Source organism: Grampus griseus (assembly GCF_964374135.1).
Source record: "Grampus griseus genome assembly, chromosome: 2".
Lineage (NCBI taxonomy): Eukaryota > Metazoa > Chordata > Mammalia > Artiodactyla > Delphinidae > Grampus > Grampus griseus.
In genome coordinates this window covers 113,977,594-113,995,919 of record NC_139018.1, presented here as the reverse complement: position 1 = coordinate 113,995,919, position 18,326 = coordinate 113,977,594, and the positions used below count along the sequence as shown (strand labels likewise).

Sequence of the window (18,326 nt, the reverse complement as noted above, 5' to 3'; positions counted from 1 at the left end):
ACAGAGTAGACATCACTGTCCTTTGTGACTTTCATGAATTTGGATTATGGCAACACTAGTAGCTAAGTTTTTTTAGCACTCACAGTGTAGCAGGTACTGTGCGAGGTGGTTCACACAAAATTATCTCACTCAATCCTCACAGTGACTCTGGGAAGTAGATTCTAGTATTACCTCCATTTCTCTGAGAGGAAAGGCTAATTAATCTTACCCAAGGCCACAGAGTAGTAGGTGATAGAGCCTAGACTAGCACCCAGCTCCTTCTAACTCTAAAGCCCATGTTCTTCACCACGCTACTGTGCTACCACATAGAAACAGTGTCCAATATACCCCCAGGTAATTTAGTTAAGTCAGTAACACAAGAGTTTGACACCAGCGGTACTGAATAAGGACATGTGTGTTTATGTCTACAAGAATAGTTTAAAAGCCAATCACCTAGTTGCTAACTCAACCCAACATATAAGCCTTATCCATTTGAATAGTGAAGACAGGGCCTGGCCACCTAGTCTCCTCTGTGATGACCACCTTAGAGTCTGTGACCGAAGTGAATAGGCTCCCTTGCGTCCTCTGGGGCAGTGCTGGGGCTGCCCCTGGTCAGGTAGGCACACGCAGGTGAGACCGGCCAGCCAGTTTCTGGGCTTCCCTGCTGTGGCTGGCCCAGGAGGGACCTGGGATTTGAAGGAGAATGAACAGAAGGCAAGGAGAGTTCTATGTAATCATCAAACGTGTTTACAGCCAGGCTCCAGTTTTCACCACCTCTCCTTTAAACCATCCATTCACCCAGCCGTGCCTGAAAGCCACCTACATTTAACTTTTCACCACCTTGATCCAAGAGTCTGTCAGTTCCTACCAGGCGGTTACTATTATCAGTCATCCGTTTCCCTATTGATGTATGAGCGCCACCTAGGTGTGAATGGAGGTAACTGCAGGCCACAGTCGGTCCTGCACTGTTCTTTCATAGATCTTTCTAGGAGCCCTTGCAGAGAGAGCAGGAAGCAAGGATTACATGAAGATCCTCATTACATGACTCGATACTGAGCATGATACCTAGAAAATCATACAGATACACTTTTTGCTTTTGAAGACTTTGTTATGTAAGACTGGAAAAAGAAGTTAATAAATTTAATTTCCATTACCCCAGGATCATATGCCCTGAAATCACTAAATGCCCAGCATGTTAGGGAGATAAGGATAGGTTACTCGCAAACAATCTCTACCACCTAATTTCTCATCAAACTTGGGCAAACGACATCTTTCTGGGCCTCGGTTCTCTCCACATTACCCTCTCAATATTCTCAGTGAGGCTGTCGGATAGTGTGATATAAACCATTCTTACAAGGCCCAGTTCCAGGATATAACACGGTACTTCCGTGTGACTGCTTTGAATGGCTCTGCTATTTTGTTTCAAGCTGGCAGGTGGGACAATAAGTAAAGAATAAATTATCTTGAGACCCTTTGGAGGTGACTACGGCAGGCACTACCTAAGCTCATGCACATTCTCCCGCCCCCCCTTCTTCCTAACAGAACCCTGACAATGGGTTGGCAATGTTGGCAACGTCCCCGGAAGACCAGGTCCAGGTTTAGCTAATGGGATGTAACCAGAAGTCAACTAGGTGTTGCTGCTGAGAAAGCTATTGTTTGAGGAAAAGACACAGACTTGGCTGACAAGCCTTCTTCTTGCCTGGAACGTGGAACTCAGTGGGGCAGAATGGTCACCTGGTGCTCATGAGGACATGTGGTCACATGCTAAGGCGCCAAAAGGTGTCTCGGTCCTTGACAAGAGCATCTTCATTGGCCTAGGGCCTCTTCCTCTGGAGTTGTTGTTCCGTGGGAAAAACACACCTTTCTTTGGTTAAATCACTATTGTTGTATTTCTGTTATAAGCAGAAAGTCATTCCTGACTGACACAACACCTCAGGTTTTGCCATTCATTTTCTTACTCAACAAATATTAGAGTACATGCCTGTAACCACGTAACAGTAACTATGCCAGGTACTAATTAACCACGAGGCACTTGTGGTCTGGTAGGATAGGTTCTATGGCAGTGTAACTCATCAGAAGGCACTGGAAGGAAGGGAGGTGGTCAGAGAAATGTCCCCGCAAGACGACTCCTTAGTTGAGTATTCAGAATTAGCCTGGTAAAATTAACCTGCTAAAGAAGGGGAAAGAGGGCTACAGTTGTTTGCCAACCCAACAGGTGCTTTCCCTTCCTCCATGCTGACATGCCTTGGCTTTCATTCCAATGTCTTTCCCTCTCTCCCTCCCTCCCTCCCTTCCTCTCCCTTTCGTGACTTTGTTAAATCCCTTTGCTGGTGATTGGTTTAGGAGGGGCACGAGACTCTTGGTTCTGATGAGACAGGAGGCGAATTCTGCTGTGAGGGTGTCTAGAAAAGCTTTATTCATTCTTCGAAGAAGAAGGAAGAATGAACTCTTCTTTCTTCTGCTGGACCTCACGTCTGCCCGCAATGCTTAGACGCATGGCAGATGTCCTGAAAATGAGGGAAGTAACCCTGAGGAGGCCACACAGAGTCTGGCAGAGTGGAAAGATGAAGAGAACCTTGTCCTCAGTGGCATCACCGACTTGCCATCTTAATCAAGTCTAGAACCACCAGGTACCCAGGTTTATGCTACGTGAGTTAATAAATCCTCTTAGTGTTTAAGTCTTTTGGACTGGATTTTTTGCTACCTGCAGCCAAAAACATCCTGCTATGAAGGCACTCTAGATAGAAGCAGCAGCGTGTACTAAAGAAACGAGAGATATGACAGAAGATGACCTGTTTTAAGATCTAGAAGTATTAGTATTACCCACATCTAAGGTGAAAGAGTAGTGTGATGAAATGACGCTGCACAATTAAGCAGAGACCTAAAGACCCTGAAAGAGCTACTGAAATTTTTCAGCAGACGACACTGGTAATTCTGTATAAGGAGGGGCAATGCCAGAGACGGGAAGATCATGACAATGGTTGCTTTACTTACCTACACCAGCGATGATGAAGACTTGAAGAAAGGGAGCAAAATACAGAAACTTACTGAGGCAGTTTCCTTGGGACCTGAATCACCACTGGACGTGGTGGGGGGAAGGAAAAAGGAATTGAAGATGACATTCATATTTATGGCCTGGATAACTAGCTGGATGCTACTCATGGAGATACAGGAGAGAGCATCTATGATGGTAAGGTTATTTCCTTTGGGGGGGAAAGAGAAGAAACATTCCATTTTAATTATCCTGAGGTCTGAGGTCCTTGTTGGACATCTAGGCGGAGCCATCCTGCATGTAGTTGCTAAAGGGGGTAAAGTAGGGACTCATTTCCAAGACTGAACTCAGTCAAACTTCCCCCATGCTTCATGTTGTTACGTACAAGAAAAGCACAGAATTGTAAAGAGCCCATGCACTTTCATGGGTAACATTTGAATCCTGTAACCTTGAAAAGAACTTTCTGAGCCTTTTAGTCCGAAAACTAAACCATTACTTCTTTCCGGTCAGCCAGAACAATGATGCCGGCCAATCCTTGAACGTCAGGCTTGGATATCCAGATGCCTACTTGATAGCACCATTGAAATGACTGGGAGGATCATCTGAGAAAAGAGAGAACCTCCTGCTGATCAAGCGGAACATGGACACTGCGGGTCCTGCTGTAAATGTGATTGTGAGGTCAGGAGATACCCAGGTAAGAGCTGGTGAAGAATGCATAGATCATATAAGAGTAGCTCTAAATGAACAGCGTTGAAAAATCTCATGGCTGGTTGAACAAAGTAAGTACCATGCGCTGACTCACTGTGCTAGTCAATGGAGGATTAAAGATGAGAAAGACAAGGTTGGTCACTGGTTCAAGGTGTTTCTGGGCATCCGTGGAGAGGCAGACATGTAAATCAAAAAGGCAGCAGTGAATTACAGGTGTCTTGATAGAAGTCTATTTGGAGCACAACTGGGAGAGGCATCCATCCTCTCCTGGGACCAAGAGTAACAGTGTATAGAGGTAATGACTCCTCAACTGAGTCTTGCCTGGTCTACGGCTATTTGCCATTTGTATAGGGAAGAAGAGACACTCCAGGCAGAAGAAGGAGGGGCAAAGCATAAAACAGAGGCGTGGCCTATTCAGAGAGCTGTAGCTGGTTTGGTATGGCTGGGGTAAGTGCTTTCGGAGTGGAGAGGTAGGTGGGGACTACATCATGGTGCATACTGAATGCCATGCTAGGAGTCTGGATTTTGTCTGTGGACTGTAGGGGTGGGGATCATGGGCACAGAAGAAAAAGAGTAAATTTACTCTGATTTCTATTTTAAAATCCCTCTGGCAGCGAAGTGAAAGCTCAACTTCCATGAAAGAAAACAAGAAAAGAGGCAGGAAGACCAGTTCGGAGACCCCTGCAATGGTCCAAATGATTGAAGACCTGAAATGAGGCAATGGCTTCAAGGAGGCAAGAAAGGGGCAGACACAGGAGACTTCGAGGATGTAGAATGGACAGAACTCGTTCCCCACTGGATGTGGGGAGGCGAGAATGAGGGAGGCATCCGGCTGGTCTGGCTTTGGGAAACCAGCAGAATGGAGGTGCCACTTGCCAAAATCAGAGACATGAACATGAACAAGGGGGGAGGGAAACACAATGAGTTCAGATTTGATCAAGTTGAACATTTCCAGGTAGAAATGCATAATAGTGAATTAGTATGAGTCTGGAGCTCCCAAAAGAGGCCTAGCTACAGAGGACACATTGATTCTCTTGGTAAATTTCTGTCTCTGACCAACAATTAAATTGGTAAAAGACTAGACAAGTTAGGAATGTCACCTGTGGTCACAGAAGAGGTGGTATCAGTCTAAGACACTTCAGATTGATTCAGTGCTTTAAACTCTCCATTTAATACTTTAGAATGGCAGATTCGCAATCTCTTAGATGGAAAGACTGCACTCAATTTAGACGTCTGTTCTCCAGCACCAGGGCATCAGTTTGTCCATGCTGTGCCTGTGCATCTTTCTATGTGCCTGCCTGCCCACCCACCCCCACCCCGCCCTGTTCACCACACATTTAACAGGCAGTCACACCATTTTTGATCGGGAAGGCAGTATACCACATGAAAAGGGCCATTCCATTGCTGGAAAATTCTATTTCTTAGGAATTAAAAAAAAATTGTTGACTAAAGGTCTGTTATCTCAGAAAGTACCCTCAGCCTTAGGAGAGGCAGATTTTCAATCAAGAAAAAGCATCTGATCTTGAAGCAACCCACGTAACAGAAGGGATGTGTGACAGTCTTTACTTCTAGGATTGGCCTCAGGCCCTTTCTTCTAAAAAATAAAATAGAAGCACTTGAAGAGGTACTTCCCTGGTGGCGTTGTGGTTAAGAATCTGCCTGCCAATGCAGGGGAACATGGGTTCGAGCCCTAGTCCAGGAAGATCCCACATGCCGCGGAGCAACTAAGCCCGTGCGCCACAATTACTGAACCTGCGCTCTAGAGCCCGTGAGCCACAACTACTGAGCCTGACTGCCACAACTACTGGAGCCCACGCGCTTAAGAGCTCAAGCTCTGCAACAAGAGAGGCCACCGCAATGAGAGGCCCCCGCGCTGCAATGAAGAGTAGACCCCACTCGCCGCAACTGGGGAAAGCCCGCGCGCAGCAACGAAGACCCAACAACAGACCCAATGCAGCCAAAAATAAATAAATAAATTTATTTAAAAAAAGAAGCACTTGAAGAGCGTTTGCTATGCGGCTTTCGTTTTAAAATGAGATTTGCCCATTCTGCTTTAATTCAGTACAGAGCTTAAAGATTCAAGCAATGCTTGATGCAGAAGGGAATGGGATGGGATATAGCTTTGAACGTGGCACCTTTCATGCCTTTCAAAAGTACAGCACAAGGAATTTACCAGTGATCTGGGATGCCGCAGTTCTGAAAATGCCCAGCAGGGGGAGCCAGAAGTGAAAACGTACAGTTTTGTTGTTTGCTTGCTTCTGAAATGAACAAGCATTTTCAAGGGGTTGTTTCAACGCTTCCTCTTCGCAAAATTTAACGTTATTCCTCCTCATCCCCAATTCCGAAATATGTTGTGGCTTCCAAGAAACATTAAGTGTTTATATCTAGAAAGAGAGGAACCTATTTTTCTCTTAATTACAGGTGGAACCCCGGTTGAGCAGAGCCAAGTCAGGTAGAGACTTGTGGGCAGAGGACAGCTTTTCCCTTTGGACACAAAAAGTATTTATGAGCAGTCAGAGCAGCCTAGGGAGCCCAGGTGAGGAAGCGGGAAACACAGCAGATGGGTCCTGTCTTCCCCAAAAGAAATGCTTTGAATGCAAAAATGAAAACAGGGCAAATCTTTCATTTTTCTCTCCTCCAATTTGTATTTTGAAGGATTACAAACCTAAAGAAAAAGTTGCAAGAAGAGTTCCATTAACATCCACACGCCCTTCCCCTAGATTCAGTGACCAAGTTGCTACACTTGTGTTCTCCCTCTGTTCCACTTCTCTCCTCTCCCTCTCCTGTTCATCAATTCCACCATTTCTTTTTTTTATTGAAGTATAGTTGATTTACAATGTTGTGTTAATTTCTGCTGCACAGTAAAGTGATTCAGTCATATATATATATATATATATATATATATATATATATATATATATATACATTCTTTTTTATTCTTTTCCATTATGGTTCATCACAGGACACTGAATGCTATACAGTGTGCTATATAGTAGTACCTTGTTGCCCATCCATTCCATACATAATAGTTTGCATCTGTTAACCCCAAGCTTCCAATCCATCTCTCTCCCACCCACCCTGCCTTGCCAACCACAAGTCTGTTCTCTATGTCTGTGAGTCTGTTTCTGTTTCCTAAATAGGTTCATTTGTGTCATATTTTAGATTCCACATATGAATGATATCACATGGTATTTGTCTTTCTCTTTCTGACTTACTTCACTTAGTATGCTAATCTCTAAATCCATCCATGTTGCTACAAATTCCATGCTTCCCCAAAAGACATGTAATTTCAATACTGGACACTAGATGTCACTGTTAACCGGTTCTACACAACCACCCTTCATAAAGTAGTACCAGGGGAAAAGTCATCACCAAGAATTATTAAAATCACATTTACGTGGTATTGTGCTACTTAATCTATAAAAACTGGAACACAGCAATAAGACAGACTTTCATTAAAAATACTGCATGTTCTCTAGGCTCAGTTTGAGGGGCTTAAAAAAAAAAGCCTATTTTTCCCCAAGTGAGAAATAATAATAAAATCATATCAAGCACCACTGGAAGACCAGGAATTGCAACCTCCCATTGCATGTGTGAGGTCTTTAGATTGGGCTTTTAGAAAGTGACTTGAAACCCAAAGCATCCAAAAATCTTTCACCCAGGAAAAGCTCATCATAGCTCTCATAAGGGAGACAAACATACTTTGAGGTTTTGTCAAGTACAGTTTTGAGAAAACAAGGCTGGTATCTGGAAAGCAAAATTTGAATCCAAGGGCTTTTAACTCACATGATTATATTCAGTCCCTTGACAATCATGGGCCACTACTCATCTTCCTTCCTTAGTCCAATTTGACTGATTTTGGCGGTAGGGCAAGAAAGAATCTTTTCTCCTGGCACCCTCTCAATATCTGGTTAGGAGACCAGGTATTAATTGCTACAACTACTAGCATTATGCTGAAAATAAAACACAGGAAAAATAAGTGGGCAAATAGTAAATTTCTAACCATCAGGAGATGAGTTGTTAAACTTTCAGAAATTGATAGGATCCATAAACATATTAAATAAAATTTGTAGAAGATATTCCTATTTATTGAAGAAGATGGGACCCCAAGAGCTGAGCTGCTCTTAGGGACAGCATTTTTTTCCCCGTCAAATCCAGTTTATTCTAAAAGCAAGTAGCTGCTAGAACTTTTATTCTGTGCTTTTCAATGAATCTTAATAAATCTAAGCCCTTTTTTCTTGCCATGGTTTTGCCATCCGGAGTACTTTTCATGATTGTAACTTCTGCTATTCCAGTCCTAAAAGTCACGGAACATACGTTTCTCAATCAAGTAAGAATGCATTGTAAATACGAAGGCTTACTAAGGGCCCTAAATGCAGATGGCTTTTCCAAATGATAAACAAACGTTTCCATTTGAAGGCCATGAGTGCATTAGCTCCAAGCAAAGGGCAAACTTACCTTTCACAAGTTTAAATGCCAGTCCACTTTATTTCTCTTTCAAAGTGTACGTTCTGGTACGCATTTATGAATAGACATACAGACTGATGGAATATACTAGAAAGCCCAAAATACGTATCTACGTATATACATGCATGCATGCATACATACGGTAATAAAGAGGGAACCCCAAAATAGTGCGGGAAAGATTTATTCAATCACGATAAAGGCATAACTGTGTAGCCATCTGAAACAAAGTAAAATTGAATCCATACCTCATATGATACACTAGAATAAATTCCAAATGGATTAATATGAAATGTAAAAATGTAAACGCATACAGTTATAAATTACTGAAAGAAGACACAGAAGAAATTTTTTAACTTCAAAGTGCAGAAAGACTTTCCATGACACAAAATCTAGAATCAGACAAGAGAAAATTACTAAATTCACCATTTAAAAAATGTAAAACTTCTGCCTGGCAAAAAAAAATAAATAAAACTGCATGAGCAAAGGCATAAGTCAACAGGCTATTTGAAGAAAAAAGGCTTTTGCAATTTATAGCATAAAAAATTCTTTCATGTATGAAAAGATCCTACAAATTAAGAGGATGATCAATAACCCAATAGAAAAACAGATCACAGGAGAGGAATATAAATGGTTCCCAGGTCAGGAGATCAAGGTGCGGTGCAGGGCTGGGACTGGAGTGGGACAGGTGAGGTGCCTAAGGGACAACATTTAAGGAGACCCTGAGAATTTCATTTTATTCAGTGCCTCCTTAAATTCTGCATCCAAGGCACCTCACACGCATCCTACTCCAAGCTCTGAAGGGATCTTAAACATATGAAAAGATGCACGACCTCACTCAAAATAAAAGCAAATGAAAACTACCCGAGATACAATTTTTCACTTATCAGATTGGCAAAAATCCAAATGTTGGACAACACACTACCCTCAGACATTGCTGGTCCAAGGGTGAGTTGTTTCAACCACTCTGGAGAGCAATTTGCTACCCACTGGGCATTAAAATCACAAATACATATGGACTCTTGACTCACTTCTAAGACTTTATCCTACAGATACAGGCAAACATAAAATGATTCACTCACGGGAGTATTCATTGCAGCACTGCTGGTGACGGTGAAAGATTGGATACGACCTGAACGTGCATCACGGTTAAATAAATTACGGTTAGTTCATATAGTGCAGTACCATGCCACTGTCGAATGAAGGGGGCTGTGCTTTAGATATTAAAACGGAAAGTTCTCCAAGATATGTTACGTAAGAAAAGCAAGGTCTATGTGGTAGCCAAGGGGGAGGGGGGGAGGGGGGGATGGATTGGCAGTTTGGGATCAGCAGATGCAAACTACTATATAGAGAAAGGATAAACAACAAGTCCTACTGTAGAGCACAGGGAATTATATTCATATCCTGTGATAAACCATAACGGATATAGCTAGTGGAAACCTGTGGTGTAGCACAGGGAGCTCAGCTCGGTGCTCTGTGATGACCTAGATGGGTGGGATGGGGGTGTGGGGTAGGAGGGAGGTCCAAGACGGAGGGGATATATGTATACATATAGCTGGTTCACTTCGTTGTACAGCAGAAACTAACACAGCATTGTAAAGCAATTACACTCCAATTAAAAAAAGAATATATATATGTATAACCGAATTGCTTTGCTGTACAGTAGAAACTAACACAACATCGTAAATCAACTATACTTCAATAAAATAAACAAACAGATAAATAAATAAATAATTTTTAAAAGAAAAAAGAAAAGCAAGGTCCAGACCATATTTGCCAAGACGAAGGGAAAATAATATAATACGAATGGGCTGGTAAGTGCGTGAAAGCATCTGCCTTAAAAAAGGAACTATCAGAGAGTGGTTATTTCCTGTTGGGGAATGGGAAACTGGGTGGATGGAGACAGGGGATCACATTTTTTGATAATGGAGTCATGTAATATATTATTATCTATTACAAACAGAAAATAAAAAATGTGTTTCCTCTGGCACTGTTGCCCTCAAATATCTATTTCTACCTAGATGCACAACACCTCAGGATACTTTTCTGAAGCTCTTCTAACACACTAGCAGTGCTACTCACTACTTGGTTTGACCTGACTTATAAAAAGATGCCCAAACTTGGTGTCAGGGTGATGGGCTTTCAGGCTCTACCAAAGCCATCATCAGGCTAAGCAGCCTACTTGGTTTTTTTTTAAAGTCTGATCCTCTGTCAATATCATCAGTGAAGAACATGAGCTGACTCAGCAAGAACGTGCATAGGGGCCAAAGGGAAAGGGGCGGGGGACTGCTCTCCTTGGCTTTGTTAGTCTGAATAGACACTGCCTTGGGGTTTCCACATGCAATACAGTTTTCTGCATCCCTGAAATTTTTATTACGTGCCTTGTGGAAAAGTATCTGCAGATGAGCTTATATACAATGAGCGTTGCATAACTGTAGCGTCTGTATCATAACAGGTCATACTCAGGCAGTGCTTCTAGCCTGTGTTTGGTTCAGGGCAGGAATAGAGATGGACTGGGGCAAAGATGGACTATTTGTCTGGCCCAGGGGACTTTGCTGAAGCTTCCTCTCATTTCTCAGTTACAAGTACCTGTCAGCACTCCTGCCAATTGGATAGAAGAGCTCTTTAAGTCTCCTTTGGCGGAAGGCTGCCCCTTCCTTCAGAAGACCAGGGGAAAGGAACCCTAAAATTCTCTCTCTTCTGACACTCTGGTATAGGACAGACCACCAGGAAGGGCAGGTTGGAGGTTCTGGACATCCTACCCCAATCTTACCTAAGCACGCCCTCTCTCATCTGTTTTGATATTAGAGATCCTGGCTGACCCCCAAACCTGTTCTCGACCCATTATATCATCCAGTTTCCAGGGCAATCTTGCTCGGCTTAGAGAATGACCCAATGGAGGGCTTTCTACTGCTAAAGCCAGCATGCACCCAGGAAGATGTGTGAGTATCTTGGAGGAAAGAAGAATGGCACCATCAGGGGGAGACCAGACTCACCCAAGGGCAGAGAGCAGAAGAAAACACAAAATGATCACCTTGGTATCTATCAGCTCCTGAGCACCGCATAGGTACTGGGTCCTGCCTGGAGACCTGGCACACATGTTCTCCAGTCCCTGGACCTGCATGGCCGGTAGTGCAGCCTCCACTTGTTCTCCCGACCCCTGCTCGCCTCGGAGACCTTCCCCTGACACCCCGTCTAACATGTGCTCTCACCACTGTTCACTATTTCAGTTCACTATTAACTTCAAAGTGCTCATCAAAATTTGTCCTTCTTTTGTTTGTTAACCGACTTTTTCTCTTTATTACTTTCTCCATTAAATTAAGCTCAATATGGGTAGGAACCTTGTTAAACTTTCCCATTTTTAAATCTCCAATGCCTAGCCCAGTGTATGGCTGGGAGCAGTTAAGACTATTTGTTGAGTTAATGATGTGTATCGCTTGGGTTATTGATGAATGATTAGTTAATAATTCGTAAGTACATATTAAGAAATCCAAACTGAGTTTTGTTAGGTAGTGGTCCCAATGTTTGAATATGAGAAAAATCATAGATCATGGAAAAGAAGTACATAGAATCAGGCCAATTTCATCAAGTTCACTTTAGGTTTCTGTTTAAGATTTCAAGAGGCCCTGAGAACAATCAGGCAGGGCTTGGGCTCTAAAATTTTAATGCTTAGTTAATCCTGTTCCTGATCATTTTTAGGAAAAGGGGTTAGGAAAGCCAATTTCTAATTTGTTCTTTGGTTCGTTCATGTACACATTTTTCAAACTGATTCAATTTATTGAATAATCGTAATATCTTAAGCACTGAGAATACAAATATGTATAACACTCCCTCTGCTTTAGGAGCTCAGACACATGTCCAAATAACTGTAACATAACATGATAAGCATTTTAATACAAGCAGAAAGTACTTTTAGAACACGGTTTGCTTGGGGTGGGGATGCAACAGGGAGCCCACCAAGTGTCACATAAGCTCAAAATTCAAGCAAAGTAAAAGCTCTCCACCCTATTTCAAGGCTAGACTCATGCACATGTCTGGCACAGGCAAGAACACTTTACTCAAAGCAATGACTCTCTTGGTTTCATTCAAGTAACAACAGAACTCTAAGCAAAGCCCACACGATAAAGCCAGTAACCAAAAGAGAAAAAAAAAAGCAACTTAGGGCAAATGGGCAGAGAAATGAACAGGGTTGTTTGGTTCAGGAGAGCACAACAGCAGTTTATAGAGGATGGAGGAACTGAACTCACAGGCGCACATAGATGCACACGTCCATCATGTCATCCTTCCCAGTCACGGCAACGTGCTGGTCCAGAGCTTGTCTCTGAACATGTGGAAAGAGTTACCTTGCTTTAATTTACTGAATAAATATGAAAATGTCTGCTGATGTGTCCTGGTCGAAGTCGAGCAGGGACCCGGCTGGGAGAGGAGGTATGAAAGCCCCCGTTGAGCGGTGAAGGGCGTGGATGGGGGGCCTCGCATGGAAGGTGCTGGCTGACCAGGAATGAAGAGGGCAGGTGGGTGGCAGAAGGGGGTCTTTGCCCTCAACAGAAGGCACCATGGGAGACTGCGCTCTCACCCTTGCTTAGCTTCTTCCTGTCGTTAGCTCCTCTGGACTCAAGAAATTCAGCGTGAATAAAATTAAAAACAAGACAGGAGCCTGGGGAGGCGCCAGGAATTCTCCCTGACCTTCAAAGCCTTGGGTTCCGGGGATTCAGCCAAGGGGGCTTCATGTCCTTGTGTTATCAGCCCTCAACTACCCATCCCAGCCAAAAGAGAAAGCTCTGTGTTGGATTCAAGACTAATTTCATTTGCTGAAATGCAACAGATTAAGTCACCGAGTACCTCAATTCATTTACACATTTATTTTAAGTACCTATTCAAAAGCAAAGCGCCTGGAACTGCTCCTGGCCTGGATGGGTGGTAGGCCGTGGTGATGGGAACAAGTAATCACAAGAAGTGGGAACAAGAACAGAAACAGTGCTCAGTGGGGTCAGCCAGTGGCTTTTGAGCCGAGTCCACCGGGTGGCCCAAGAGTGGAGGTGGAACGGCTCTCCAGGCCGCCAGACAGTGTGTTCATTCTTGTGGAGGCACAACCCTGCAGGCCCCCTGGCTCAGGGAGCAACACATCCCAGCCCAGCCAGCACCGGGGCCCCAGGAGGCCTGGCAGGAGACAGACAATGCAGGGCCTGGACTTTATTCCACAGGCAATGGGGAGCCACAGGTGGAGTTTAAGCAAAAGAGAGGCATATCCTAATGTGTTTTAGAAACACAGTTTGTTTTGGAAAGACGCAGTGAGGAAAATAAAATCAGAACAGGGGAGATCCCTAAAGCACAAGAGTTTCCGCCTATCACATTTAAATGACTCTTTCTGCTCTGATTAACAATTCACCCTAAAAAGCCAATATTATCCAACTCATTTTGCCTTCATAACAGTTCTCTGTAAAATGGGGACTAATAATGACTGAGTTATTGTGAAGACAAATGGCTTAAGGCCTCCTTCTGTATGAACAGCACACATCACAGTGTCTGGCGCAGGGTAAACACTCAGAAGCAACTCCTTGCTGTGTGCATTAGCTTCAACACCTTCCTGCATGGAGGTTTCGCGTCAGCCTATTATTTCAAGGCACTTACTCAAGGACAGTTTCTCCACCATCAGGGATTTTTTTCTGGTGGGAGGGAGCGTAGGTCTTGGGGTGAGTCTGACTCTTTCAGGATCATTCAAGTTTGAAAGCCTGAGGTTTCTGAAAGGCTGGTCTCCAGGGAGCTAAGGTTGTTTTTTGTGCTTTTTTTTTTTCTTTTTTTTTTTTATCCAAGGGACCCTGTTTTTTCAAATGGCTGCTATACCTCTGAAGGCAAAGTTCCATCTATTTGCATTAAGTTGTCAGCAAAAATAATATGTACATTAGCAAACTATGAAAATCCAGAATTTTGCAGAGCTTGAAACTGATATCAAGGAAAAAAAACTCATAGCACACTTAATGTGATGCTTAATGATAGAAATGGTTACTGTGCTCTCTGTTAATCAGACATAAATGCTATTTCATTCCCATCAATGACAATCATGACTGGGTGGGGCAGAGACTTCTCTGAAGACGGGCCAGATGTTCCTATCTGATGTCTAGAGGGATGAGTTTAAGGTGAGGAAGGCAGAATCTCTGTGGGCTTCAGATACACCCTCTTGATTTAGGACAAGTCAGGGCTAGAGTTCTCTCCCTTCAAAGCCTGGCTATCGATATGCAGTCCTTAGTCTGAGGCCAACATTTAGGACGCTTCATTCCCTGTCAAGAAAGGAAGTGTTAAGGCTTCCCTGGCGGCGCAGTGGTTGGGAGTCCACCTGTCGATGCAGGGGAAGCGGGTTCGTGCCCTTGTCCGGGAAGATACCACATGCCGCGGAGCGGCTGGGCCCGTGAGCCATGGCCGCTGAGCCTGCGCGTCCGGAGCCTGTGCTCCGCAACGGGAGAGGCCAGAACAGTGAGAGGCCCGCGTACAGCAAAAAAAAAAAAAAAAAAAAAAAAAAAAGAAAGGAAGTGTTACCCAGTTCTGAGGGACTGGCGAGGAATTCCTATGTTCTCCAGCCCTGAGCTCAAGGGTTTCTGCATTCTTACAGCCCCTCTTCCAACTCTTGGATCTAAAACCCCAGTGGAGCTCCAGCAACAGGGTAAACACAGGCTGGCCAGGGAGAGCTCTGCCAGGAGCTGGAACAGAGCGTTCCAGCTTGCTCTGGGTGGGCCTGGGGTGCTTTGGAAGTGGCTTGGTGTCAGGAGGACGCCCTTCTCCCTCAGCTACTCTTGTGTAGGTTTAGCTCGTACTCTTATTTAATGCTTGTCACTTTTCATTAACTTTTGTGGCAGGCCCGGGTTTGCTTTCAACTCTCTGTATCCAGCAGAGGAGTTCTGGAGCTCTTTCAGACGTAGACGCTCCTGTCAGAGAGTGACAGCTCTCTCAGCCACAGGTCAGCGAGGCAGAGATAGCAACTTGCATTCTGGGCTTCCGATCAAATATTCAGAAAAGGGCACTTTACCCTTTGAAAGTTGCAAACTAAACAGAACTTCAGCCTGGGAAGCAAATGTACTTCTGATTATTTAGACTGAAGTTCTAAAGAGGACGCGACAGTCAGTGGTTCCAACAACATCAATGAACGAATTTCAGGCAAATGCACAGAGAACAAATACGAAGTAATATCAAAGTTGTCCTTGTAACATCAAATTCCTATTCATCTACTCACATCCTGGGGAGTGTCTGTCTCAGTCTTGCAGCAATTATCATCTTCAAACTGTGCTGTCCTATGAAAACCACTGGTTTTCATCAATTTGTACGAATCCATACCCATGTCCTTATAAGTGTGTGTTTTCCTTTCGTATCATCAGCTTAGAGGCACTTAATGTAACACTAAGAAAACAAGCTCCCCCAGTGGAAAGAGACCACATTTCCTCTTCCTTCCAACTCATCTCACCGCTGTATATTTACAGTTCTGGTTCTTTGTGAACTGTATTTTAATCACTGTGTCCTTTAAGATTTTGCTACTCAAAGTATGATCCACAGACCAGCAGTATCAGCGTCACATGGGAGCTTGTTGGAAAAACAGACTACTCAACTCTACTCCAAAATAAAATAAAAAGTTAAAAAAAAAAAGAGTCCTCCGTATCCTTGCCAATACTTGTCATTGTCAGACCTTTAACTTTTGGGCAATCTGGTGAGTTTCCCTGATTACGTGTGAGGTTTAGCACCTTTTCCCATGTGCCTACGGAGCATATGAAATGTGGCTGGTCTGAGTTGCACTGAAAGAAGTAACATACACACCAGATTTTGAAGAATTAACAGGAAAAAGAATGTAACGATGTGTCATTACTAATTTTTATATGGATTACATGTTGAAATGATAATAATTTGGATATACTAGGTCAAATAAGATACAGTATTAAAGTTTAAGAAACAGACCACTCAGGCCCTTCCCTAGACCTACCAATGTAGAGTCTGCCGTCCCCCTGGGAGTCACACTACAGTGTAAGAACACGGCCTCAAAAGATAACGTGAATCTCACAAATCTACAATCTGCAAAAAAAAAAAAAAGGAAATACTTTCGCATAGAAAACTCATATACAACAGGACGTATGCGGGCATATAAGCAAACATAATACTAAGAAAAGCCAGCATGTTTCCTAAGTGGCAGACCTGTTATCAGGACCTTATGTGTATTGGCTCGTGACTCCTCACTACAATGCAGGAAGTAGGTACCATCCTCCTCCTGTTGCAAATGATGTACAGGCACAGAGAGCTCACGGAACTTGTACAAGGTCACACAGTCAATCACGGAAGAGGTAGGAATTGAACACCCAAGCAGTCTGACTTCAGAGGGCATGTTTTTAACCACTAAACTATACCACCTCCCAGCAGTGTGCACCTGTATTCAGGAAATAGAACAGTTGATTCAGGATCTGAAAGAAAAAGCTAGGTTGCTAAAAGGTGCCTTATTTCTGGTTCAGTAGCATTTAGAAGCAGGGACTAGTTGAGCCGGAAACCACAAAACACTAACGGAACTCCTTTGGGTATTATCTGAGGACAGTAAGGATAGAGGGGATGCGTGAAACCCAGTTTTTTCCAAACGAGCAGAAATTGGAGGCCAGATAGGTCCCAGCCTTCAGCGTGCTTCCCATCATACTCCCTACCTCTCTTGTACTGCATCAATGCTCTGGGGGTTTCTTGCTCATCCGAAGACAACCTCACATGCATCAGGTATCAAATGACAGCTTTTTCCTTCCTTTATTCACAATCCGAGAATATCCAGACTGCTTTGATAAATTATTTTGTATCCTATTTAAAACCTCATTAAGAAAAAGGCTGGAAGGGGAAGGGGGTGCTTATAAATCATACTCAAATAGCTCTAATACTAAACACAGTGGCAATTTACGTTGAAAGTAGAACAGGAACTTTCAGACGTGACAGCCCAAGAGCTCTTCCTTTGATGAAACTCAGTCCTGCCAGCAACTATTAATTAAGATAGAATCTTACTCTGGGCTCCAAGAGTCATCTACCTGCTAGAGTCAGACCTCCACTCTTACATTTATAGATGAAAGGAGGGTCGACATCCAGGCTCCAATTAATGTGGCTGTGGCATTGGTACCATCTCCTCTGGGGCACCTATTTTTAACCACATGGTGCTTTCTGTCAAAGGGGAGCATCCCACAGGGATTCTCTACAGACCAGAATGTTTGCAGAATGCAGGGCGGGGAGTTCCTGGAACAGACTTCAGAAGTACAAGGAGGCTAAAAACTTCCTGTTGAAAGTACAACTTCAGCTATAAAGGCACTAGACAACCTTCATTTGGAAGCTGGCCCCAGCTGGTGGGAGGCAAGATAAAATATGCCATGCCCTTAAAATGCCACCCTGATGACTTCAACTGCTTCTTGACTGATCCAGCAGTGCCCTTTTCATAACCTCCACTTCAGAGGGAAGGAAGAAGCTTTGGATCCAACAAGGAAAGGTCGCTGAGTTTCTTACGACGCACGTGATATAAACATGCATAAGTCACTTAATAACTGAAATGCCAGAGTGAGACTTGGCAACTCCCAAAGATCGAAAACACGGAGCAAAACAAGCCGCCCTGTCTTACGCAATTCTCCCAGAGTTTATGGTTTGGAGTGGAGGGGACCATAACATGTGGGGAGGAAGCACGCCACAGCCTGGGGAACAGTGCAGTCGGCAGGCACAGATCAAACACCCGAGACCCACTCCAGATACGCCAGTCCAGGGGCACTTACCTTGCACTGCCCAGACACGCAGATGGCCGTGCCGTTCTGGTCACAGGGGGTACCATCAATGACCTTCTCCGCCTGCCGTACGTAGAAGCGGTAGCCCATTGCCTGGCAGTTCAGCTCACACTTCCGATTGCCCTTGGCTACCGAAAAAGAAAAACACAACCCAATAATCAATAAGCATCTTTATTTTTTTCTATATTTTTTATTGAGATAAAATTCACATAACATAAAATTAACCATTTTAACCAAAGTGTGCATTTCAGTGGTTTTTAGCATATTCACAGTGTTGTACAACCATCCCCGTGAACTAATTCCAGAACATTTCTATCTCCCCAGAAAGGAAACACTGGACCTGTTAGCTGTCACTCCCAATTCTCTCCTCCCCGCGAGACCTTGGCAACCACCAAATCTATTCTTTGTCTCTATGG

At 43.7% G+C, this 18,326-nt stretch overlaps 1 protein-coding gene across 1 annotated transcript in view; it reads right to left on the bottom strand.

Annotated features, from left to right (window-relative positions):
* The window catches only part of THSD4 (thrombospondin type 1 domain containing 4), a gene marked incomplete at its 3' end in the record, with an annotated part of 565,068 nt that overhangs the window by 292,003 nt on the left and 254,739 nt on the right, over window positions 1-18,326 (bottom strand). Inside the window, exon 7 of the mRNA XM_082648619.1 lies at window positions 17,902-18,038. Within this exon, the coding sequence (XP_082504745.1) occupies window positions 17,902-18,038 (137 nt within the window). The remainder of the gene's footprint in view (window positions 1-17,901; window positions 18,039-18,326) is intronic.